General features: G+C 46.2%; 1 protein-coding gene across 3 annotated transcripts in view; it reads left to right on the top strand.

Moving 5' to 3' along the window:
* Nucleotides 1-24200, top strand: part of EPB41L4B (erythrocyte membrane protein band 4.1 like 4B) — a 132188-nt gene that overhangs the window by 39310 nt on the left and 68678 nt on the right. For all 3 annotated transcript variants that reach the window (XM_039239940.1, XM_039239948.1, XM_039239929.1), the window contains exons 2-7: nucleotides 1932-2036; nucleotides 13517-13559; nucleotides 14408-14486; nucleotides 16445-16489; nucleotides 18311-18363; nucleotides 23010-23130. In XM_039239940.1, the coding sequence (XP_039095871.1) occupies nucleotides 1932-2036; nucleotides 13517-13559; nucleotides 14408-14486; nucleotides 16445-16489; nucleotides 18311-18363; nucleotides 23010-23130 (446 nt within the window). The remainder of the gene's footprint in view (nucleotides 1-1931; nucleotides 2037-13516; nucleotides 13560-14407; nucleotides 14487-16444; nucleotides 16490-18310; nucleotides 18364-23009; nucleotides 23131-24200) is intronic.

The raw sequence follows: 24200 nt of genomic DNA, 5'->3' as shown, positions 1-24200 counted from the left end.
CATTTTGTTGTTGGTATACTGCTATAAAGAGAAATTCTCCCCGTCTACTGTTTTTAATACCTTTATTGAGATGCACATACTGTATAATTCATTTACCCCCAGTGTACAATTCAGTGGCTCTTAGCATATTTATAGAGTTGTGCGTCTGTCACCATGATCAATTTTAGTACATTTCATTTACCCCCCAAACATCCTGCTCACATTGTCTGTCACCCCACAAATATTGCAGCCCTAAGCAAATCACTCATCTAATTTCAGTGTCCAGCTTTCCCTGTTCTGGACATTTGATATAACATATGGTCCTTTGTAACTGGCTTCTTTCACTTACTATAATGTTTCTAAAGTCCACCCATGTTGTAGTATGTATCAGGGCTTTACTTCTTCCTTATGGCCAAATAATATTCCATTGTATGGATACGATTCTTCCACATATGTTTATCTGTGCATTAGTTGGTATACACTCAGATTGCTTCCACTTTCGGGCTATTGTGGATAATGCTGCTGTGAACATTTTGGTACAGATTTCTGTATGAACGCAATGTTTTCATTTCTCTGGGAGATGCGCGCGTGTGCACACATACACACACACACACACACACACACACACACACACACACATACACTTAAGGGTGGAATTGCTGAGTCAAATGGTGACTCTGTGTTTAACTATTTGAGAACCTGCCAAATGGTTTCCCAAAATGGCTATACAGTTTTACATTCCCACCAGCAGTATATGAGGGTTCCGTTTCTCCAGGATTTGTTGTTATCTGTCTTTTTTACACAGCCATCCTAGTGGGTATGAAGTGATGTCAGATTGTGGTTTTGATTTACATTTCCCTAAGGACTAATGATGTTGAGCATCTTTTCATGTGCTCGTCAGGTATTTTTGTATGTCTTTGGAGAACTATGTATATATCCCTTGTTTATTTTTAATTGCATATATTTTTTATTATTGAGATGTAGTAGTTCTTTATTCTAGATAGAAGTCTCTTATCAGATATATGATTTGTAAAAAATTTCTGCCACTTTGGGTTGTCTTTGTGCATTATTGATGTCTTGGTCCTTTGAAGCACAGAAGTTTTACATTTAAAAAAAATATTAGCGCAAGAGGGGGAGGGGCAGGGATGAGGGACAGAGGATCCGAATCTTGCTCTGTGATGACTGCAGTGAGCCCGTTGTGGGGCTCGAACTCACGAACTCTGAGATCATGACCTTAGCTGAAGTTGGATGCATAACTGACTAATCCACCCAGATGCCCCAAAAGTTTTACATTTTGATTATGATGCCTGCCTGGTTTATTGGGGGTTTTTCTGTTTTGTTTTGTTTTTCATTTAAGTAGATTCCATGCCCAACATGGGGCTCAAACACATGACCCCGAGATCAAGATTTGCATGCTCTACTGACTGAGCCAGCCAGGCACCTGACTGATTTATTGTGTGTGGGTTGTTTTTTTTAATTGCTTATGCTTGTGGTGTCATATCTAAGAAGTCATTGCCTAATCCAAGGTCATGAAGATTTGTGCCTCCGTTTTGAGAGTTTTATAGTTTTAGCTCTTTGATCTGATGTTTTGAGTTAATTTTTGTATATCCTCTCATCTACTCTTTGGTTACCAAGCGCTGCAGCTAAAGGCCAGATCCATGCTTGATTTTTTTCCCTTTATTTACCAGTTTTCATAATAAGGCTTTGGTCCCCCTATTCATCCTACAAAGTAGTTGTTTGGCATTTTGTTTTGTTTTATTATGAGTAATTAGATTTAGTAATGGGTTTCCATTATAATAAAAATAATTAAGTTTTTAAAATTTTATGTACTGTGGCATATACACGTATGCAATACAGAGAGAAAAGTGATTTTGGTTTTGTTTCTTTCTAAAACGTTTTCTTCTTATCCAGCTGTCACATCCTAAGTTGTCATCTACCCAATTGTCTTCTAGAAACATGCCAAAGGCCAGGATTTGTTTGATCAGATCGTGTACCACTTGGACCTCGTGGAAACAGATTACTTTGGCCTCCAGTTCCTCGACTCTTCCCAGGTTGCGGTATGTATTTCTTTGATTCTTTTTGGGACACACTGACTTTTCATGCTAATCGCAGATTCACAGTTGCTGGCGGTTGATAGAGAAAATAGGAGTTAGGTTGCAGTGTTGTTGCAGTCACGAGCGAGCGTTGGGGTGGTGGTGATGGCACCCATGTGAAATTCATCCATACGGCTCCCCATTGCAGCCCCCTTGAGCTGGCCAATAACCAGGAGAGGGGGAGAGAAAGAAGCATTCCTGTTGTGCAGGGGAATGCATTCGGGAAGCATTTCCAAGCAGAGGGATGCAGTGTGGGCACATTTCTCGAGTAGGTAGAAAGCAGAAGAAATACCATTCTAGAAATTCTTTTAATGATGCTTTCATTTTTAACCGGCAGAGAGCCTGCAGCAGCTTCTTCTTGGGGGCTCTTGCTGGGGGGAGGGAGCGAGTGCTGTGAACACGCTGAATCCCAGCCAGGCCTGGTGGGTGCGGGGGGCGGTCAGGCAGGTCTTGGCACTGCTAGACAACCATCTTGCAGGCTCCAGGAGGTTGTGTTAGGTCAGCGAAGACTCCCTTGCTTTGCCTGAGACAGAACTGTCCACAGTGGGGGGTGCTGAGGGAGTGAACCTGATGGAGCGCAGAACCACTCTTTTCAAAAGCAGGAATGACTTCAGTCTCCTTCCCCAACAAAATCTCACTTTGGGTTTCGATGATAATTTATTAGGTAATCTAAAAATATTTATTGAGGTGGGGGGGAGAGGTGGATGAAATGAAGGGGACTGAGAGTACAGGTATCTGGATGAGCTCTGAGAAATGTATAGAATTGTTGGGGAAGCCGGGAGGCTCAGTTGGTTAAGTGTCTGACCCTTGATCTCGGCTCAGGTTATGATCTCATGGTTTGTGAGTTTGAACCCTGCATCAGGCTCTGCACTGACAGTGTGGAACCTGCTTGGGATTCTCTTTCTCCCTCTCCCTCTCTCTCTCTCTCTCTCTCTCTCTCTCTGCCCCTTCTCAGCTCTCGCTCTCTTGCTCTCAAAGTAAATAAACATTAAAAAAAAAGTATAGGATTGTTGAATCATTGTGTGCCTGAAACTATTATAACACTGATGTTGATTATAACTGAGTAAAAAATATATTTATTGGGCATCAGTTATGCACTGGACCCAGTTTTAAGCTCTGTAGATAAAGTAGTGAACACATAGGTGACAGATGGTAGTGAGTGTTAAGAAAAAGAAAACAGAGTAGGGGATAGACAGACCGAGTAAGGGGCAGGGCTGTTTTAGACAGCATATGAGAGTGAGTTCCCTGATAGGGGATGTTTGAGTGTACATGGCTAAGCCTTTCTACCTAAAGACCCCTGTTATGATACTCCCTGGGGGCCACACGTGACAGTGGAGGCTCAGATGCTCAGAATCAGTGCCTAGAGACTGAGTGCACCTGAGAAGGTGTGTATGAGGCCGCTGAGTCCAAGAAGACTGTTATTTCCTGGCTGCAGTGTCTTCCTGAGCAGGCTCCCCTCTGCCCCTGAGGACTTCCTGGTCGCCCACAGCCCATCCCCTTACCTCCCTGACTGTTGTCGTGAACACTCCAGCTGCTGCCTGGAGTTAGGAGACCCAGTTCCTTCTCCATTTCCCAGCTAGAGGCTCCACCCGCCGGGACCCTGGACAAGGGGGGGACCAGCTTTTCTGTCTCCCTGTCCAGTTCTGCTGTCTTTGAGATTGGGCCACCCCGTGCCCTGCCTTCTGACCTCGCCCTGGCATCTCAGATTTTCTCTTCCCTTGGGCAACCTGTCAATTCAAGTTGCCTTCCTTCATAAATGTTCTGGACACTGTTTCCTTGCATTGGAAATTCACTTGGACAAACCTCACACAGATTTCTCTTGGGTCCTGTCACCACCTGATCACTCTAAGAGCTGAAATTGTGTCGTTCCCATTCCATGATCACTTCCCTTGATTCCATCTTTCCAGTCCCTCTGCCTCTGGCCTTGTCTCTTAAGGATCCTCTCCTGCCTCATTCTCCCCTCTCAGGGCCTGACGAAGCCTCGGCCTGTGTCCTCGCTTGCCCTTTAATGCTCCCTCCCCCGTGACTGTCCCCTAGTCTCCCCTCAAAACGCAGGCCCATCTGTTTCCTCTGTTGCTTCTCCCAGACTGGCAGGCATTGTCACGGACTCGGGTCACAGATCACAGATGCAGCGAAGTCCAAGCCCCTGAGCTTCCCTTGGAGCCGTGTTACCCCCCACTGGATTCGGCTCCCCTTGTCAGTCTTGACCACAGCCTTGCAGTCCAGTCCCAACAAAGACTTGGGGCCTGCACTTGGCCTCACCTCCTGCTGAGAACGCTGAGGTCATTTAACTAAAACTCTTGAATTTTCTTCCCCTGCACCTCCAAGTTTTTCTTTCTCTCTGCTCATCCTTTTCACCGTTTGGTCTGAAGGAAACGTTCTGTGTCTCTAGCATTTGCCCCCATACCTGCATCACCGTTCCATTTCCGGGTGCCTCCTGAGCACCAGATTTAGAGTTTGTCTCCAGTGTCCTCCAGTTGCCCCCATCATCAGCCCTTCTCTTCCCAGAAGCACTTCTCCATTCTGCCTTCTGTGTGTCTTAAAACATATGGTATTTTTGGCTTCAAAATGTCAACAGCCCTGGACTACGAGTCTGACCTGGACCTTGTTCCTGGCTCAGCCCCTGACTTATTTGGGGGCTTTCAATAAGCCACCTTTTCTCCCTTATTCTCAGTTCTCTCATCTGTAAAATGGGGTTCTTGGACCTGTTCCCAAGAGTTCCCAGTTCTAATGTTCTGTAGGGGAGGCACACGTGTCTGCCCCATACTCTCTTCTGTCAGAAGGGAAAAGATATCCATCATGTTTGCTATTAGAGCCACGTGCCCATTGCCCTGTCGCCATGTCCTCATCCCCAGGTGACCCCTCTCTGGCCACTTGGATTCCCAGAAAGCCAAGGCTGTGATTCCATGAGGAAAGACCTGGCCGTGCAGCTCTGCTCGCTGGGCTGCCAGGCGTTCTCGCCGGTGCCCTGGCACAGCCCCGGCGCGGTCCAGGCGCCCTTCCAGGGCCAGACGCCTGCAGGTGCTCCGACTCTCCAGGCCCCGCCCCCTTTCCAGCTTCCAGCTCTGAACGGGACGTGCTCTTCCTCCCCCACAAAGCAGGTGCAGGGCCCTCGTCCACCTGACCCGGAGGATCCAAGGGTGTGCAGCAGCTGCCCCCAGGACTCTTCTCACTAGTCCGGTTTCTAGGCTGGCTCATCACAGACGGGGCTCTGGAGAAGCCTACCCTTCTGTGGATGCCTTTGCTTTTTGGTTCCCTTCCTGTGTGCCCTTTCTCATCCCATTTAAACTTCCGGCTGTCCTTCAGGACTGTCTCAGATGACAGCCCTTTCCCTCATGCTGTATGTCCTGAACTTGCAGCATTTCTCCTCCTCTCTGGAAACCGCTGAGCTTCTTTGCCTTCTGTGGCTGTTTGCTCATCTGGCCGTGGGTTCTTAATCGGTGCATGTAAATAGACCTTTCTGATTAGATCCTGAGACTTAGGACTGCTTCTTTTTGGGGAGTCTTGTTGACAAGGTGCACAACTTAAAACCTCAGTCTTCAGGGGCACCTGGGTGACTCAGTCGGTTGAGCGTCCGACTTCGGCTCAGGTCATGATCTCTCCATTCATGGGTTTGAGCCCCATGTCAGGCTTTGTGCTGATAGCTCAGAGCCTGGAGCCTGCTTTGGATTCTGTATCTCCCTCGGTCTCTCCCCATCCCCCGCTTGTGTTCTGTCTCTGTCTCAAAACCAAATAAACATTAAAAAAATGTTTTTTAAACCTCAGTCTTCAGCCCCAGAAGTGACCTTCGAAATTATTTGTCAAACGCTTCTGTCTTGTGGGTGGTGAAATGAATGCAGTCAGTGAGAGGCACCCAGGTTTTACAACTTCAGGGGTAAGTGCTCTTTTCAACGCACTGTACTTGTAAGCCTGTTTTCCTAATTGTAGAGCGGCGGCAGTGACGTCTGGGAAGTTGAGAGGTTCAGCGAGTTAATGGAGGAGAAGGAGTCTTGTAATCTAACCCAAGTGTGGGTCTCCTCTTCCTGCCTGGGCGTGCTGAGGGGGGGTCCAGAAGTCATCACAGCTCCCAGAGGTGATGCGCTTAGGCTAGTGGGAACCTGCGAGGCCGCCTTGCTTGTGGGAGAAAATTTAGCAATTTAGGTGATCCCTTCAGGAGTGTTCCCAGAGTTGATTTTCTAGGTGCCTGGGATGAAGAAGTTGGTGGCAGGTGTACAAGGTGGGGGCTGGGTGCGAACGGTCCCCTTGCCCATTGAGTTATTGCCATGTGAGGCTCCTGCAAGAAATGACATCCCCACCCTGTCCCATCATGCAAATCAGAAGGCTGGCAGTGGTAGGGCTCCTGGCACAGCTCTCTGCATACCCAGCTTCTGTCCCCAGCTCTGCGGAGAGAGCCAAGCCCGGTTACCATAGTGTGCAGCCCAGCCCTGAAGCAAGGTCAGAGTCTATTGGCATCGTCTATTTTTAGCAGTTGGGGCTGGGGCTTCCTGTTTCCCTTTTCCATATCAAGGCAGGAAGGCCACCCAGGAGCCCGTTCTGTAGATCTCACTTTTACACAGCTCAAAGCAGGGGCAGGGGTTCTATTTTTACATATGAAAGCTTTCTTCTGAGAGAGGAGACTCTGGCTTACACCCACCCAGCTTTCTTATGGACCAGACTGGTCAGATAGCTGCTGTTTATGGAGTTCCTGCTCAGGCATCCGTCTAAAAACTTTATGTAACTCTTATTTAACATTCCTCATCTGTAAAACTAGCCAAAAAGCAGACCCATTTTACAGATGATGAAGTTGAGGTTGATGAGAAAACTTGTAAAGGCTAAAGTTAGGGACAGAGGCAGGATTCAGAACCTAGTCTCATTCCAAAGGCCAGCACTGCCCACCAGGCTGCACTGGTTCCTGTACGCGAGATAGCCTCTCATCCACGCACATCCACGTGCATGCGCCGCAGGAGGAAACACATTTAGTCAGTAGCTATTCAGCTGACTTTGGCATGGGGCTTACTCTGTGGCAGTCTCTGGTGCAGGAGTCTGCAGGACAGGGTCCCTGCCTGCTGCATTCTCCCGAGGGAGCCGGACCGCTCATTGGTCCCTTGGAATACAGTGGGGTGTGTCCTCACTCTGGGAGCCTGGAGAGGGACCAGCCTGAGTATCTATGAGGAACTGAATGAGGTGTCAGAGGGGAGAGGAGTGGCAGGGATCTGGGGCAGGGGTCAAACCTGCCGCACAAAGCAGGAGCCTCCCTCCCAACCCCGGGGGCAGGTGTTCTGGAGGGCAGGGGGTGTGGCCATGGGGGCGGTGTTCTGGAGGGCAGGGAGTGTGGCCGCTGCAAGTTCCTTCCAGAGCCCCTCCCAACATGAAAAGCCAGCACTTCATGGTGCTAACGCTTTGCAGCAAAGAATCCAGAAAAGATGATTTTTGTCTCTAGATTTGTGAGAGGTGTTTCCTTTGGTCTTTGCAGCCTACAGTCGTGTGGATGGGTAATAAGAGGCCCAGGGCTGCGAGGTGAGGTTGGCACGGATGTGGTGGCTGCTGAGAGGATCAGGGGACGCCCAAGGGGCTGTTCGGCTTCACTCTGGTGGATGTGGTCACATGTGCCTCCTGTGTGGATGCCACTGAGCTTTCCTACCGTCTCAGAGGTAGCTGGAGGGAAGTGCTATTAGGAAACACTAATAGTGGCGTATGTTACTGTAAGAAGAGGCGGGAAACCCTTCCATTTCAGTGGTTCCATGGCCACTCAGTGAATTCTTCTGTGTGTTAAGGGGACAGCTCAGTGCACAGATGAGGAAACAGTCTCAGGGGTCTTGCTCATGGACACACACCAGGTGAGTGGCAGAGCTCGCACTCAAACTCTGATCATCTGCCGCTTCCTATTTTAGTACAAAAAGTGTGGAACAGCTCAAGAAATGCCACAGCCTGTCTCTGGAAGCTGAAGGTTTTCCTGCCCGCATGCATATTGATGCTGAATGTAAAACTATTGATAAAGGGGTCTCTGCAGTTGATTGAGATGAATTCCCAAGGAAATCTCGAGTAGGTGCTGTAAGTGAGGTTACAGGGCTCCATCTTGGATGAGAAAGGGCGATCCCTCCTTAGGTGGAGAAGGCACTTCAGGCTTGTGTGTGGTGTGTACCCAGAGCCCTGGATGCTGACATAGCCTGATTCCTGATCTGGCCTCCACCTCACCAGTACTGACATCCCGGACACCTTGCCCTCTGCACAGCCACCTACATCTGATCCGAGACTTGAGCGAGTGGTGGACGTGACACGGTCCAATGTGTGTTTCTCCCGGCACCACCAAGCAATGAATTCTGATGCTCTCTACCTGCAGATAGCCTCAGATCCCACAGGCTAAGGACTCAGTCCTGTAAGACTGTTTCCTGCCTCACACTTCAGATGCCAGTCACATGTCCAGATTGTAACCTGTGCTTTCGCAGTGTCGATGGGAGGTCCCCATGACCCCCTCTGGTTTCAATTAATTTTCTAGGGCAGATCACAGAACTCAGAAGCATTTTACTCACTAGATTACCAGTCTGTTATAAAAAGCAGTAACTCAGGAGCAGCCAGACAGAAGAGATAAATAGAGTCTAGGGTGAGGCAGGCAGTGCAAAGCTCCCATGCCTTCCCTGGGCGCTCATCTCTCTCCAAGTCTTTCTATGTGCACCAGCCCAGAAGCTCTCTGCGTTTTTTCATGGAGATTTTGTTACAAGGGCACAATTGATTAAATATTGACCATTGGTGATTGATTCAGCCTCCAAGCCCTTTCTCCTTCCCTGGAGGTCAGTGCAGTAAGACTGTAAGTTTCAACCCTCCAGTCATGTAGTTGGTTCCCCTGACAACCATCCCCCATCCTTAGGTGCTCTTCAGTAGTCACCTCGTGGGGGCACCTGGGTGGTTCAGTGGGTTGAGCATCCAACTTCTGTTCAGGTTGTGATCTCACAGCTCGTGAGTTCGAGTCCCGCATCAGGCTCTGAGCTGTCAGCACAGACAGCTGGAGCCTGCTTCTGATTCTGTGTCTGCCTCTCTCTCTGCCCTCTCCCACTCTCTTTCTCTATCTCAAAAGTAAATAAACGTTAGAAATTAAAAAAAAATAAGTCACCTCATTAACATAAATTCTGGTATGATTGCAAGGGGTTTATTATGAATGTCAGGACACCTTTATTGCTATTATGGCTTAGAAAATTCCAAGGGTTTTAGGAGCTCCATGCCAAAAACTAAGACCAAATATATATTTCTTATTATAAATCATATCACACACAGTAAGCTCCAAAAGTATCCTTTCCCTTCTTTCTCTTCTCATCCTTTGGATATGATTATCTCTTCAAATTCCTTCCAGCTCTAATTTAAATGCAAACTAGACATTCTTTGTAAGCTAAGAACATCTTCAGGTACTAGGAAGCTAGTTATGAATTCCAACCACTCAGACTCGGTGGTGAGGGCCCAGGGGTTGTTCAGGCAGATTTTATACCTTTTTCAACACCAGAGCTTCTCTTGGCCATTGTAGTTCAAATGCTTTTGTATAGATTTTAAACAACTCAGTGCTACAACCAGCCTTAGACATGTCTGAGTTCCAGAACTGATGTACTGTTGGAACAGATGGGCTTTGCCAAATCACTTCCCATCTTGATTTATGGAAAGGGTTTTGCCAGATGGACTTGGATGAGAAATTCGGATCAGAAACCACCTTTCTAACACCTGTTAGAATGTTTAAGTTAAATGTCATGCCCTTTGAACTTAGAAATGCACCCATCTGTCTCCAGTGACTGGTTTAATGGTGTGCTAAGAGGGCTGGAGCCATTTTCCTTGGCCTTGACCGACAGGCAGTGTGGCTATATTTAGTCGGGATGCAGGTGAACATCTAAGACAGGTCTAGCTGATGCTGAATTTAGGCCTCCAAGCCGCTATAGGATATGATTTACTAAATGGCATTTCAGGCCATAGTGCCTGGGTATTCATCATGAGGTGGTGATAAAATAGGAGTAGTCAGAGTCTGGTCTGCTCCTGCAGCAGGTCATTTTGAACTGCTTGGATACAAGATAGGTTTTATCATGTCTTGTTTCAGAATTATGGCTGGGTTTCTTATCACCTCCGATGCAAGCAAACAACCTGATCTGAACCTTATAGGGCCAAGGAGTTTTTAAAAGGAAACTTCCTGATTACTTTCCCAGATTCGTGAGCCCCAGACTTTTCACAAGCCTCCATCCTCGCAGGCCCTGGGGCTGTGCAGGAAGGATGGAGGCCAGCCTGCAGGCATAAGGAAGCTCCGGAGCTCCTTCAGCAGCACGGCCACAGGGAAAAGCAGTCTGTTGTCCATTAGGAGCACTAGCGTTAACTGTCGATTAACACCAACCATAGACCACTGGCCAATAAACCCAGAGATTGCTTGAGATCTCACAGAGCCTAGACAGTGATTTTCAGAAGGGGTTGTGGATGTGTCACAATCCCCCAGATCAGTAGGGATTATATTGCTGGGTAAGGGGAAAACTTCAGCACTAAATATTTAATGGGCACACTGGGAGCCTTTAAGAAACACTAATGCTCTGAGATTCTGTTTAATGGCTCTCAGTGGGACCTGGGTCATTGTGACTGCAGCCAAGGTTGAAAACCACCACCAAGGAAACAACACAGGTCAGACTCGGACCAAGATCATAGTTTGACAACAGAGAGAGGGGAATAGTGGGCTTGACATATTCTATTCCAGATACAAGGGGATGTGAGGGAAAGAAATGGGACAAGCCCCTTTAAGCTGTGAGCCTCTGGGGCTAATGAGATTAGAAGGCTGATTGCTGGGAGAACTTTCTTTGCAGGTTAATAGTGAATTCATTTCAAAGTGAGGGGAAGAAAGAGTTGTCATAGCCATTAATTTGGTACTTTGGCAGGAAAGTAAATATACTTTTATCATCTCTGTATCTGTAATCCTCCCAGGGGGTAAAGTGGGAGGTTTTCTGCTTGGTTGAGGGCAGCAGTGATATGGAATTCTAAATTAGGGGCAAACTGATCATCCAGAACTGCCTGATGGGCAAGCAACGCGTGGATTAATGGAAAGGACAACATGACCCACCCCCATGAAAATAATGTTGTCATTAGAAGTAAAAAATTATGCAAAAAAATGAAAAAAGTAGACGGCATTCACAGCCCCACATCCAAAAAATAATGTCTATAAATGCTTCTGAGTATATCATAATAGAAAATAATAATTTTATATAAACAGGATCCTGATTTGTTTGGTTTCTTTTTCTTTTCATCGACTGTTGAGCTGTGGTTCTCCTGCCTCAATAGTAAACAGGCCTCTATCAGTTTTAAAGGCTGAATAGTATTTCATCATGTGGAGGAGCCACTTTTTAAATCCTTCTTTGTTGATGGACATTTAGGTCATTTCCAATTCAAAGCTACAAACAGTGAGAGAAAGCATCCTGGAGGAGTGCCTTTGAGATCTGCATCCGGCTGTGCTGATCTTCCTTTCTTAGTTGCTTAGCCAGAGGGTGGAAATGACAAAAGCCCACGTCCTCCCATTGCACTGCTCACAGCTTATTGTGTTATAATTCACCTGTTACTTGCTTTTGTGTTTCCTTATTCCCCTCCTCCTACACAGCCGTAAGGGGCTCTTTGGTGAGGGGTAGAGTGCACAGTACTAATTTAGTCCCATCCTTTCTCATTATTAGAATGTGCAGAGTTGAAGGTGCTTCTGAAAGTATACCTGCAGTCAGCAGAAGGGCCCCTGATTCTGAGCAGCTAATGAGAAACCCACTCTGGCTGTGTCATTCCAAATGTTACCATATTGGGGAAGTTCCAGTGTATATCCGGTTGACGTGGAGTGATGGGAAAAGTTCCTTTTTGCCTTCTCTTAAAAAAATTATGTCGAGGGGCGCCTGAGTGGCTTAGTTGGTTAAGCGTCCGACTTTCGCTTAGGTCATGGTCTCGCGGTTCGTGGGTTCGAGCCCCGCGTCGGGCTCTGTGCTGACGGCCAGCTCAGAGCCTGGAGCCTGTTTCAGTCTGTGACTCCTTCTCTCTCTGACCCTCCCCTGCTCACGCTGTCTCTCTCTCTCCTAGAAATAAATAAAAATATTTAAAAAAAAAAAATTATGTCGAGGGTCACCTGGGTGGCCTAGGCTGTTAAGCCTCTGACTTTGGCCCGGGTCAGCATCTCCCAGTTCATGAATTTGAGCCCTGCATTGGGCTCGCTGCTGTCAGCACAGAGCCTGCTTTGGATCCTCTGTATCCTCTTCCCCCCCAACTACAAAAATAAATAAACATTAAGGGCGCCTGGGTGGCTCAGTCTGTTAAGCATCTGACTTCGGCTCAGGTCATGATATTATGGTTTGTGAGTTTGAGCCCCGCATCGGGCTCTATGCTGAGAGCTCAGAGCCTGGCGCCTGCTTCAGATTCTATGTCTCCCTCTCTGCCCCTCCCCCACTCACATTTTCTCTCTCTCCCTCCCTCACCCCCCCCTCAAAAATAAACATTAAAAAATAAATAAACATTAAAAAAATTATATCGAGGGTCCCCTAGGTAGTTAGTCAGTTAAGAGTCTGACTCTTGATCTCAGGGATGTGAGTTCAAGCCCCATGTTGTGCTCCAAGCTAGGTGTGGCACCTACTTAAAAATTACATCAAGCGTGTATTTATTTCTTAAGAATCTAATATGGCCCTACTGAGTTCCATGCTCTGAGCCTGGCATGGGGAACAGAAATGATTGATGTGCACTGTCCCTGCCCTCCAGGGGGCAGGGGCCAAAAGCACAATGGTCCTAAATGCTCATTTCCGTGGAAGTCAAGCTGCTGAGTCTCATCAGAAATGTAGTATCAACAACATAGACATTATAGAGAAACTTGCGTATGAGAGAAGTGGTTTTGTGATTTCCTGGGGGTGCTAGATAGGACCCAGGTGTTTTTCTAATGAACAAGAGGAAGTTGGAATGTCCTCATTGACCAGAGCACAGTTACCTCTGGCAAATCCCTGCCTGTCTTCCCATCTTCCTTGAGAGTCCTTTTCCCCGTGAAAGAATGAAGGGGTCGTGAATTTGGTTTTATAATTTTAGCATTTAGAGGAACAAAGCCACAAGACCCATGAATGATCAGAGAGTCCTGGCAGTGTGGCTCGTGGTCTTTACTACACAGATGGTGACTTGGAATCGTTGCAGAAGTTTGAGTGTGATTTGAGTTCAACTTTGCAGACTAGAAGAGCCTTCAAAGACAGTTAGGTAAAGGGTTTTAGGCTCTTTATGGCACCCCTTTGAAAAGCTAACTCTCCCAAGAAAAAATGTACTTAATGTGCATAAGCATGGGTTGTTGTTTTTATATCATCCCAAGCAGTTGCAGACTACCAGCCTCAGAACTCTGATCTGGTCCGATGCCTGGTTTTATGGGCAGAATTACTAAGGTTTATAGAGGAGGGTAAATGTGGGCTCTATGGTCTTGCTGATGAACTGTTCCTAAAGAAACTTTTTCTTCCTTTCAGCACTGGCTGGACCATTCCAAACCCATAAAAAAGCAGATGAAAAGTAAGTAAGCAGAACTTAGCCTACTCACTTATTTCTTTTATCAGAGAGTAAAACTCCTTTGCCAGTGTTTTGAGATATTATTATGTTTTCCTCAGAACTCGGGAGTGTTTTAAAATAGATTCAGTTTTAAGTGGATGATTTTCCATTTCTTAAGGCTGGCCAAATGTTAGAGTTTAAAATTTGGGTAAGAGTTTTTGGTAGATATTAAAAAACAGACCATGCTCTCATTTGAAATTAGGCACCCCTGCCAATGAGAACTGATTAATATGCTCTCCAGAAGCATTACTTTATGCCCATTATAGTCATTTTCTAATGAGTTATAAAAGTAGACTCAAGACAATGGGAAAGCAGGAGTTTTTGACAGTCTGGTCCAGCTCTCTGGTTTTACAGGTGTGGTAACCACATTTCTTGAGTGTTGTTTATGCGTGGGGACTTTTTAAAAAGTGTAATACTTTAAAGTGTTCTTACTGTATTTTTGGATCACAGAACCCTTGCTGTTTATATATCACTTTCCTTTAGCCCACTTAGTATTTTGTGAAAAGTTAGTATCTGTTTGGAATATCTTGGCAATTGGGTGAAAGTAAAATGTCAGCTCTTAGTAATTCATCTAGATGGTTAGGGTTTTATTCCAGAATGAGTTACTAGCTAAGCCGTCTTTGTCAATGCAAAAACACATTTTAGTCTTCCAAATGAAAGGACTGAAAAGAATTCTCTAGCTGAGTGTGTCCCTTTGTGCCCTCCTGGTAGCAGTAAATGTATTACTAGATGTAACGTGTTTCCTTTTGTCCTTTCTGTGATCTTCAAAACTGGGGAAAAACATCTTCAATCGTCCATCTCCATATGTTCAGTTGGACCTGCTTACGCTTTGCACTTTCGAGTTAAATATTATTCTTCAGAACCGAACAACCTTCGTGAAGAGTTTACAAGGTAGGACCAGATACAGAACGTGACCCCCTCTCCACTGTAGCACTTACTTTATAACTTGTGGGTCCTCTAAATTTTGGGTCTGCCTCCTCTTCTCTCTACTGACTTTATATTGTGAGCAAGAGTTATTCGTATTTTCCCTGTGCTTATCCCTGTAGTCTGTTGAAAATCTACACTTGGCTTAGTTGGGGCTTTTTCTTAGTGAATCAAAATTAAAGGATTTATTTTCTGGTCACATTTCTATTTTGTTGGGCTCTGGGGTAAACTGCTTACTTGTTCTATGGCACTTTATTTTTGTCTCAGGTACAAAAAGGGAAGGCAGGTATTAGAAGAGCATTTCTTAGTCCCACATCGCCATCTTATATATTTCTTAAGGGGCTGCACAATGTTCCCTTGATTGCTGCAATATCAGAGCTGTTGGAATCCCTGCATGTTATCTTTCAGCCCCACTGGATTTCTTTTAAGGTGTGCCCGCCAGTGTCTGCCTCTTAGACTTCAGAAACAGTGTTGAAGCAAAAGAGGCTTTAAAAACATTTTAAGTATGGCATTTCCCTCCAGCCACCCTTCTGTCAGCAAGATCGTCTACCAACCTTCAGCTGCTTTGAATGTCCCTAGAACCTCCTTGTCATTTGTCTGATAGACAGTAGTGGTGACATGTCAGCCCATGGTTATGGCCACTAGCCTGGAGAGGACCACCTAAGTAACACTTTAAAGACTGCTTATCATTATCCCCTGCACTGGAGAGGCCTACTGGGCTTCCATAGTTAGGTTTTCCTATAGGAATTGAAAGTTTTGGCTGTATTCTGCACTGTATTCAGCACTGTGTTCTCTCCTTGATGTGAGTACTCAGTTCATTGGTGGTTAAGCAGCTGTCAGAAGCAGGAACATTCTAGAATGTACTAGAACCTTCAGCTCCCCGATCCTTTGGTTTCTGGGTCACTGTCACTCACATTCTCCTATATCCATTCCAACAGAGAGTGACTATGTGCATTGTTTTCAAAGTTCAAGTACATTATTCTAGAGTTCCTCTTCAGAGTCCTTTATGAAACATCCTGCTTCTAGCCATCATCAAAGCTATTGATTCTTAACCAGGGTTGTGTGAATCAGAAACACCTAGGAAGCTTTTGAGCAAATCAGATATCTGAGGACGACTCTTGCATGTAAGACTGATTCCATAGGTAGGGGGCAAAGTGTGGGTAGCTTTGGCTTTTGCAAAGCAGTATAAGCGATTCTGTTGCCCACGTCCTCCTGGTTTAAACAAAAAACAAAAAGAAAACCGTTTAGTTAAGCCAAGACACTTAATTTTTTTACTCAGGTGAACTCCACTTGCATTATTTGCTGCCTTCCTCTCCCCATTTCTCATTATCCCATAAACAGCTGCAGCCCAGTTCCAGGATTTTTTTGGGGGGGTGTGTATATCTGTATCCGTGTGCATGTGTGCATGCATGCACACACACTTATTTTTTTAAGACAGAGTCTGCAGTTAACCTGCATCAGGAAAAAAGCCTCAAGCAGTTGCTAACTACAGTCAGCTGTAAACTTTCTGATACCAGCATCTTCACTCTTCCGAGAATCTGCTGGTGGGACTGGCTGAGGGCCAAGTCCAGTGGCTCCGCCCTGTTTGTCTGATCGGATGTGTTGCGTGCCTGTGTGTGCGCTCTCTTCTCAAGCACCTCAGGGTGCTGCCGAGGCCGTCACTGGACTGCCCAGTGTTTCATGTTCCATCCTCTGAGTATCTTGCCAACCCTGTACATGCACTCCCCTGCCTAACTAGGTTCTGGGGTGCCTTCCTGGAGACTCAGGGGGAGATGCTTCCACCAACGTTCTCATTTGATTTGGACTCCTTTTTACAATGCGGAGTTCTGAGCAGTGTGTGGGGTGGGGGTTTGTGGTGGGAAGCTGGGGATTGGAAGCGGTTGAAAAAGAGGACCCCTCTGTTGACTTCTCTGTATGTTTGTCAGGTACCTGTTTGTTTTACAACTCAGGCATGACATTCTTTCAGGAAAGTAAGTATATTTTTGTTCTAACTCTTAATCCAGGATAGATCATAGTGTATTTCTAAATCACTGTTGCTGTTGTTGTTTTAACTCTTTTACCCTTGTTCCCTTTCCAAAATTCAAAAAAAGTACACCAGGCATTGTAAAGTGAGTCTAATCCTTGTATCGCTGTCATCATCATCTTATTTTAAATGATTACTATATGGCTTGAAGCATTTCCAAGAGCATTTAATATCTTAAGTGATGTGCATTTGGGAATACTTCTCTCCCTGATCACATCACTGCCCCATTCATAATGGCTTTTGTCGTATTTGCAAGCAAGATACGTTTATTAGTATGTATACACTTACAAGTATTTGGAGAGTCAGAAGTCTCATTCATCACCATCTGCATTTAAGCAACGTGAAGAGGTTATGTTCTGATTCTGATAGGAGGTTGAGACATCTCATCTCATTTCCTTTTCCCCTCTTAGAAATGGGTTTTCAATAATAGGCCTCTGGCGACAATGATCGTTGAGCCCAAGAAGCATTGGCATTGATGTGGCTGGTCTCGTGTGCAGTATTTATTTTAAAGATATGAAATTTCAGTGGTCTAGCCTTTACAGTTGTGTCATTTCTCAACATACATATCAACTATTCTCTATTACATGGAAAACGAAGACTCTGCCGAATCTAAAAAGCAGTACCTGATGTTGACAAGAGCACATTTGGATCTTGAATATAACCTGAAAGAAATTTGAGAAGTGATTTCCGAATTTGCAAACTCTGAATCGAACATAGGCTTTCAGAACCTTCATGGCATCTATATGCTAGCACAAGTAGACTGTACAGTGTATACATTTGCCTTATTCAGCCATGCAATACAAGTCTTTGGTGTGTGTATTATGAGTGTGCGTGTATTTTTATCTTTCTCTCTTTCTCTCTGCATACTGTGCTCCTCATACTAAAGGCCTCTTAACTCTAGTAATTGTCTTCAGTTTGGAAAAATATTAATGGCGACGTCTTGCATTTGTACAGTACTTTGCAGTTTACATGCACTTCGGCCAGTTGACGGTGCTTCAAAGCGTAATGGCGTTCTGGTCCCAGCACTGCCTCCTACCAGCTGGACGACCTTGAACAAGACACTTGGACACTGAGCTCCTCCTCTCTAAAATGGGGGATGGGGAGCGCTCATCTTAGGGGTTTATAAATCCGTGCATTGATCAAATTCGATGGTATATATAAAAAGTCTTTGAAAACTATGAAGTGCTATTACCAATATGTGTCATTATTATTTTTCTAACTGAACGTGTAATGTCAAGTATGAATGAGATCAGTGATTTGAGGCGTGGTAATACACCTCTGTGGCCACGCCTCAGTTATACTTATTAGAACGCTTGAGTGTCTCCAGCTGTCCTGGCAGTATTAGATATTGTGTCTGTCTGTTTATTTTTAACATTATGACCTGGTTTCAAGAAAGAGTTCAGGCAGCTTGAAAAGGCGCATGTACTCTATCAAGTAAGTTTCAAAAATCACAAGGCAAAGGGAAGGCTTTTCATTCTATTTCCCAAACTTCCCTATTCTTGCAAAATTCAGTAAAATTGCCCACAGAGTTGATAGAAACTATACTTAGATTGTGTCGTCTTGCTCTGTGGTAAGAACTGACTTTGGGAAATAGGGAGTGGAACTCAGCTTGTTTGCATTCTTTAATGTGGACAGCAAAAATAGAAGCCACTGAGAAAAATCATTATCTCACTAGCACTACCTTTTGAAAGATGACTCTAATGATATTTTGTATGGTTATGAGTATTAAAGTTCATATATGGAATTCATTTCCTCTCTCTTTTTCAAGATTGAAATGCCCATATGAAACGGCTGTGGAATTAGCTGCTCTCTGTCTGCAAGGTACATTCTTTAGTGGTAATTAGCAGTTTAATGTTATTCTCTCGTTTGAACAATTGATTATCCTGTGTACCAGACACAGCTCCCAACTTTGGGGGTGTAAATGAGTACACTATGGCCTCCATTGCCAAGTAGCTTTGGGTCCCATGAGGATGTGGCAAAACCATATCCAGGGTACAGTGTACTTCCCTCAAGAAGACTTGCAGGAGGCTTGGAAGGCAAACGCCCTTTGGAGGAGGAGTGGATGAAAACAAAGGAATCAAGACACAGAGTAGAAAAATGCAGAGAGGTACCAGCAGTCAAGTGATGTCAGAGGGTGGAAGTTCAAGAATCTGGATAAGTGGACAACCTTGAACCCTGTTTAAAGAGCATGACCTTCATGCTATCAGCAGTAGGCCTTTGAAGGCTCTCAAGAGGGAGGCAGGCCTGACCAGGTGTGCATCTAGAAAGTCCCCACTGGGTGTGAAGGGGAGAAGGGACAGGGCCAGGACCAGGGCTTGGGGGTGCAATAAGAAGGTGTTGCTGTAATAAAAGGAAACTGACTAGGACAAGGTATATATGCGCGCACGCGCGCGCACACACACACACACACACACACACACACCCAAAAAAACACATTAGTGATACAAGAGAAGGACCTGCTTATTAGACATTGATGTTGAGAGAGGAGTCAGGCAACAGACCACTCCCAACAGTGAGTGACAGGAGCCACGAGTGGTTAGAAGAATTGGCTCCAGTGGAGGAGGTCATCTGCATCAGACCTCTTGTTGAGAGGCGCCAGTGGGACCTTTGGTAGCTTCTTGAGTGTGCAGATCTGGCTCCATCAGAGAGGTCAGGCCACGAGCATTGACAGGGAGTCGTCTGCTTATAGGTAGGAGTTAGATAGTAGGCGGTTTGCCCACATGATTGTCAGTGTTGACTGTTCCATATTATGCTCTGATGGATTTTAGTTTAAAATGCACAAGAAACACTTGCTAAAGTCTCCAGCATTAATTAAGAAGATACTAATGTGTAACTGCACATAAGGAATTTTATCAGTACATCAGATAGACATATGTTGTGGATTCATTTACCAGTGTGTTCATCAGCTTCTCTGGGATAATGAATTATGATGTATTCATTTATAATTACTAATTAATTTTGAACACCATAATAAGATTTGGCTTCCAACTTTTGTATTTCCCAGTTTTTAAAAGTTTAAGTCTTCAAATTCAAAGATCAGCACACATTTATTACAGAGTTATCAGGACAGCAGCACAATAGTCAAGACAAGTAGAAGGAAGGAAGGAACCCATCATCCTGCCAGCCACAGAGAATCAGAGTTTATATGGGTTGGATGCAATCTTTAAAATGTAATTCTGATCATTCATTCACAATTTTTTAAATATGATTTCCTGTGTGGTATTTTTAGTACGTGTATTTTGTTATAAAGGTGGTTTTTAATGACGGCAAGATACTTCCATTCCTTAGTCACTTTTCAATTCTTATTCTTTAATGGGGGCTTGTGTATAGTAGGTGCTCAGTAAGTATAGAGTGAATCCAGTGAAGTTGGAGAGGCCCTTCAAAGACTTTGGTTCAAGGGGGAACCTGCCCATGAAGTCTGAAAGCACAGGTGAGAGAGGTGACAGTCTTGTCATCTGTAAACATCTCTGCCAAATACAATGCTAAGTGCTTCACATCTACATTTTCCTGATTCAGCAGCCTTTATGGTAAGTGCTGTAGGGATCTGTAATGGCTTAGGGAACATGGAAGTCTGCCCTCCATTTTGCCCAGGTACGGATCTCACCAGCTGGCCACTTAGTGTCCACTCTAGAGTTTCTGAGCCCCCGGAAGGTTATACCATTTAGCTTGGTGGCCCAGCAGTAGGTATCCTGTCAGACCTGGGGCCATCCATCCATTGAACCTGAACAACTAGAGCATAAGACACACACATCACCATCCTCACCCACTCCCATCCCCTTCCCCACTTCCTGCCATGTGATGCAGGCATCACCACACTCACAGAGTCCAGCTCTGGTAGAACCATTTATTTGCCTTGCCCCAGGACCCAGGCAGACGTGAATGAGATCAACTATCTGTGAACCTTTCTTGGGGAAATTATGCATTTGAGTTGGAACTACAACATAGTGTAATTTAAGATGCAGTCATTTAGTCAAGTACAAATGGAAAAGCTGAAGTGGGGAACAAATGAGGAAGTTCTTATTACATTGTCCCTCCATGGCCCCTTCTCCCCACCTCCCGTCGGAAAGTGCCACAGCCTGTTTTCTAGTTGAAGCACAGTGGAGCCAGCTTGCCTCAGACCATCGAGATCACTGGAGCATCTTTGGGTTTGAATAAAATGGAGGCTGTGTTTCCTCCCTTGCTTGAGCCTTAAAGACATGTTCTTGCTGTGGTCATCCTTAAATTAATGGTTCCCCTCCAGAGTTGTGACCCTGAGTGAAGGCAGTGCCCTTTTGAGGACTAATTTTATGATAGATTTGAAGGTGAATCCAGGCAAAAAGAGAGAGCGTGGGGAGAACAGGACAGTCGTTTGCTGTGTGCCCACGATCTTCTTTCATCCTTGCAGCAGCTCTCATTTTACTGATGGGGCATCAGAGATGGAGAATGGTTAAGTGGCTTGCCCAGGCCGCACAGCTAGTATACAGTAGCGTGGGGATTCCGGCCCTCCTGTGTCTGAGCTGTGGCCCCCACCCTCGGCACCCTTCACAGCCAGGACCCAAGCTGTGGAGTTTGCAGGCAGAGAAGTGTCATTCTGCCGGCAGGTTCTTGGAAGGCAGGCATGCTATCTCAGAATCTGTCTAGGCGTCACTTGGGCCTGTTGTGGTCCAGGAACAGTGAGGAGGGACACTGGCCCCCTTGCCCAGTCTCAGGGAAGCCTTATCACTGTCTGGCTTCTCCTTCCTGTGCTTGATGATGTTAGTGTTCTCGCTGAGACACACCGCTCACCCCAGGGCTCTGTTGCCTCACTTTGGCCCATGGGTGCAACAGAAGGTGGTTCATCTGAAGGAGATCTCTCCCCACACTGCCCCCCTAGCCTTGCCAGGTCCCTGGTTTCAGGGTGAGTGCTTGGTTACTGGTTAGTGATGGCCTTGGGAGTCTAACGCTTACCTTCGCTGGGTGAATTTTCTAGAGCAGAATGTTCATCTGTGACATTGCCCAAGGTACCAAATAGCTACACACCCTGACCCAGACCACCACTTCAGAGTTGCAAATGTAGGGCTCTGGTTAGATGAGGAAGCATTCAGCAAGTCCCCACCCTGTGTCAGGCAGTGCCTCTTACAGCCCTCCCACTGCCCCACTGAGTTCGCCAGTACTGCTTTGTCTACATGGACAGAAAAGTTTCATCCGCTTCTGCAAGCTACTTGGAGTCCCCCCTGGAAGGTGGGCTTTGGGATTAGAAAACGCTGCTGGGTACTTAGTGAGTTGCTATTCGTGGAGGGCTTCAGACACATGCTGGCCCATCAGTTGATAGGATTTCTTGTGTTAAGCAGTGGTTCTCAAAGTATATTCCTGGGTCAGCTATAGTAACAGCATCTGGGAGCTTGTTAGAAATGCGGATTCTCAGGCCTTAATCCAGACCTGTGGGATCAGAATCTTGGAGGGTGTGGTACAACAGTGTGGGTTTTAGCGAGCCCTCCGGGTGATCCTGGTACACACGTAAGTTGGAAAACCCGTGTTGTAGATTGTGCTTTTCAAAGTAGCATGTGCGCCAGTCAGCTGGGCATCTGGTGGGAAGGCAGGCTTTGCTTCAGGAGGTCTGCAGTGGAGCCTCAAAGTCTGCGTTATGAGCAAACTCCCAGATGGTGCTGATGCTGGACCAGATTTTGTTTAGCAGGGCATTAGAGCAACCTCTGGAGGGTTCCTTTCCATTCTGGGATCTGTTCCCTGAGCTGCAGGGGTGGGGTCCTGGGTAGGGAGAGTGGATTTTCTCATCTGTGCCACGGAGGCATGGGGCCCCTATGTCCTGGGCCCCTCATTCTGTGGGGTACTTGGTGAGAGAGCACCAGCATGCTGGGCACTTTGGGCTTTTTGCTGAGACTGCTCACGCGGCTGCTCCCCTCTGCACAGCCATCTTCCTCCTTGTTCTGGCTGAGTTGCCGCAGCTGCTCCTGCAGCCTTGTCCCCCCTTCCCCCACCCCCTTCTTCCCTCCCTCCCTCCCTCCTTCCCTCTCCCTCCTGGCATATTTTCCCCCAGATTCTACATACACTGAATTCTTGATTGGTCCTCTGTAGCACTGCAGACTCGGAGTGCTGCTCTGACCCACCTGTAGTGAGAGCCCTGCTAGATGGATGTTTCTGGGCAGGTCCTCATTCCCTGCAATTGCCTTTTATTGCAGATCTGGGCTCTACCACTTTGTGGGGGAAATATAATCCGGGCCTCCTCGGATATGGGGAAATAGTGGAGAGAAAGACAGTAATAGCTGAAATAAAGGTGTTTTGCCCAGTGGGGAGGGCATTGGGATGATTCTGGGGGGTTCTGAATGTACACGTGGGCACCAGATGGGGGTTGAGCCCTCCTGGAAGCAGGGACTCCTGCATGTGGGGGTACCTGTGCTTTGTAATCATGCAAACTGCCTTTGGACCTGGTTGCAGCAATAACTGAAAGCATTCAATGTCTCCTGTTTTCCTCCCTTTTATGAAACTCGCAGCGGAGCTTGGGGAGTGTGAGCTTCCAGAACACACGCCAGAGCTTGTGTCTGAGTTTCGGTTCATTCCAAATCAGACAGAAGCGATGGAATTTGATATCTTCCAGAGATGGAAAGAGTGCAGGTACCTTGATGCTACCGTCTAGCGTTCTGATATATTTATCTTGTAATATGTTCAGCGTCTGTCGGACTCAGATGTGCCAGTAGAATCGCTCTGTTGAAGACCATAAAACTCTAGCTCCAACTCTTCACTTCTCGCCTGTGCCTTGGTGCTGTTTTTCCAAAGGCCCACACATCTGTCTCTCCTAAGATGTACAGTAAGGACCACAGCGTTGTCCCATGGCAGAGCCTGGTTCTGATCTGCTCGATACTGTCAAGGACACCACTGCTCTCCTCTCCTCCTAGAGAGAGTGAGAGAGAGTAGGGAGGCTCCGCTTTGGTACATTCCTATACACCTGGGTCTCTGTCCATAGCCTGAACCTTCTAGAGTAGACCCTTTAGAAATATGCCCTATTGTCCCTTACAGGGACACTTGTATTTGAGACCATGTGTTGTAGAGCGTTCTATTTCCAGACATGTGGTCACCAGAGCTAAATTGAGCCTTTTCCTTTCTATGTGGGCTCTTCCCTTCTTCTCCCCGGGGTCGCCCCGGGCTCACAGGCTTGTGCCTGGATTCTCAGCGCTGCCTTCCCCCCTCCCAGCCCACCTTCCCGAGCTCTGCCTGATCCAAGTCAGCCTCAGACGCAGAAACTTAGTGTGGTTTCCTCTTGCCCCTTGGCCCTTCTTAGGGACATAATGACTTTTTTGAAACTGGAAAGTGACGTTAGCCCAGTCTTGTGCCACATCCAGACAGAGGAATGTGTGGGCGTAGAGTCACGGGGCCGCACCCTCTGCACACACGCCCACCGTCCTCGCTGCAGGCCGTCATTGTTGGTAGTCAGTGGTGCGTCCTTCCGGCCTTTTTACTTTGCATAGTCAGTGCATACCCACGTCCACGCATAAAAATTGTTTCCTTAAGTGTCCACGTCATAAGCACTGCTGTTGTCTCTCTATTCAATTAACAGTCTGTCCACAGAGGTCTTTTCCTGTCAATATAAATCGGTGTCCCTCATTCCTTTAATTGCTACAGAGCATCCCTGAATGTGGCTGTGCCCTTCAGAATTCTGTGGGTGTATGAGCTGCAGTTTACATGTA

This window comes from Hyaena hyaena, unplaced genomic scaffold (genome assembly GCF_003009895.1).
Source record: "Hyaena hyaena isolate Hyena2069 unplaced genomic scaffold, ASM300989v1 scaffold_6, whole genome shotgun sequence".
Lineage (NCBI taxonomy): Eukaryota > Metazoa > Chordata > Mammalia > Carnivora > Hyaenidae > Hyaena > Hyaena hyaena.
The sequence above is the reverse complement of the archived record's forward strand: the minus strand, read 5'-3'. Positions and strand labels throughout refer to the sequence as shown.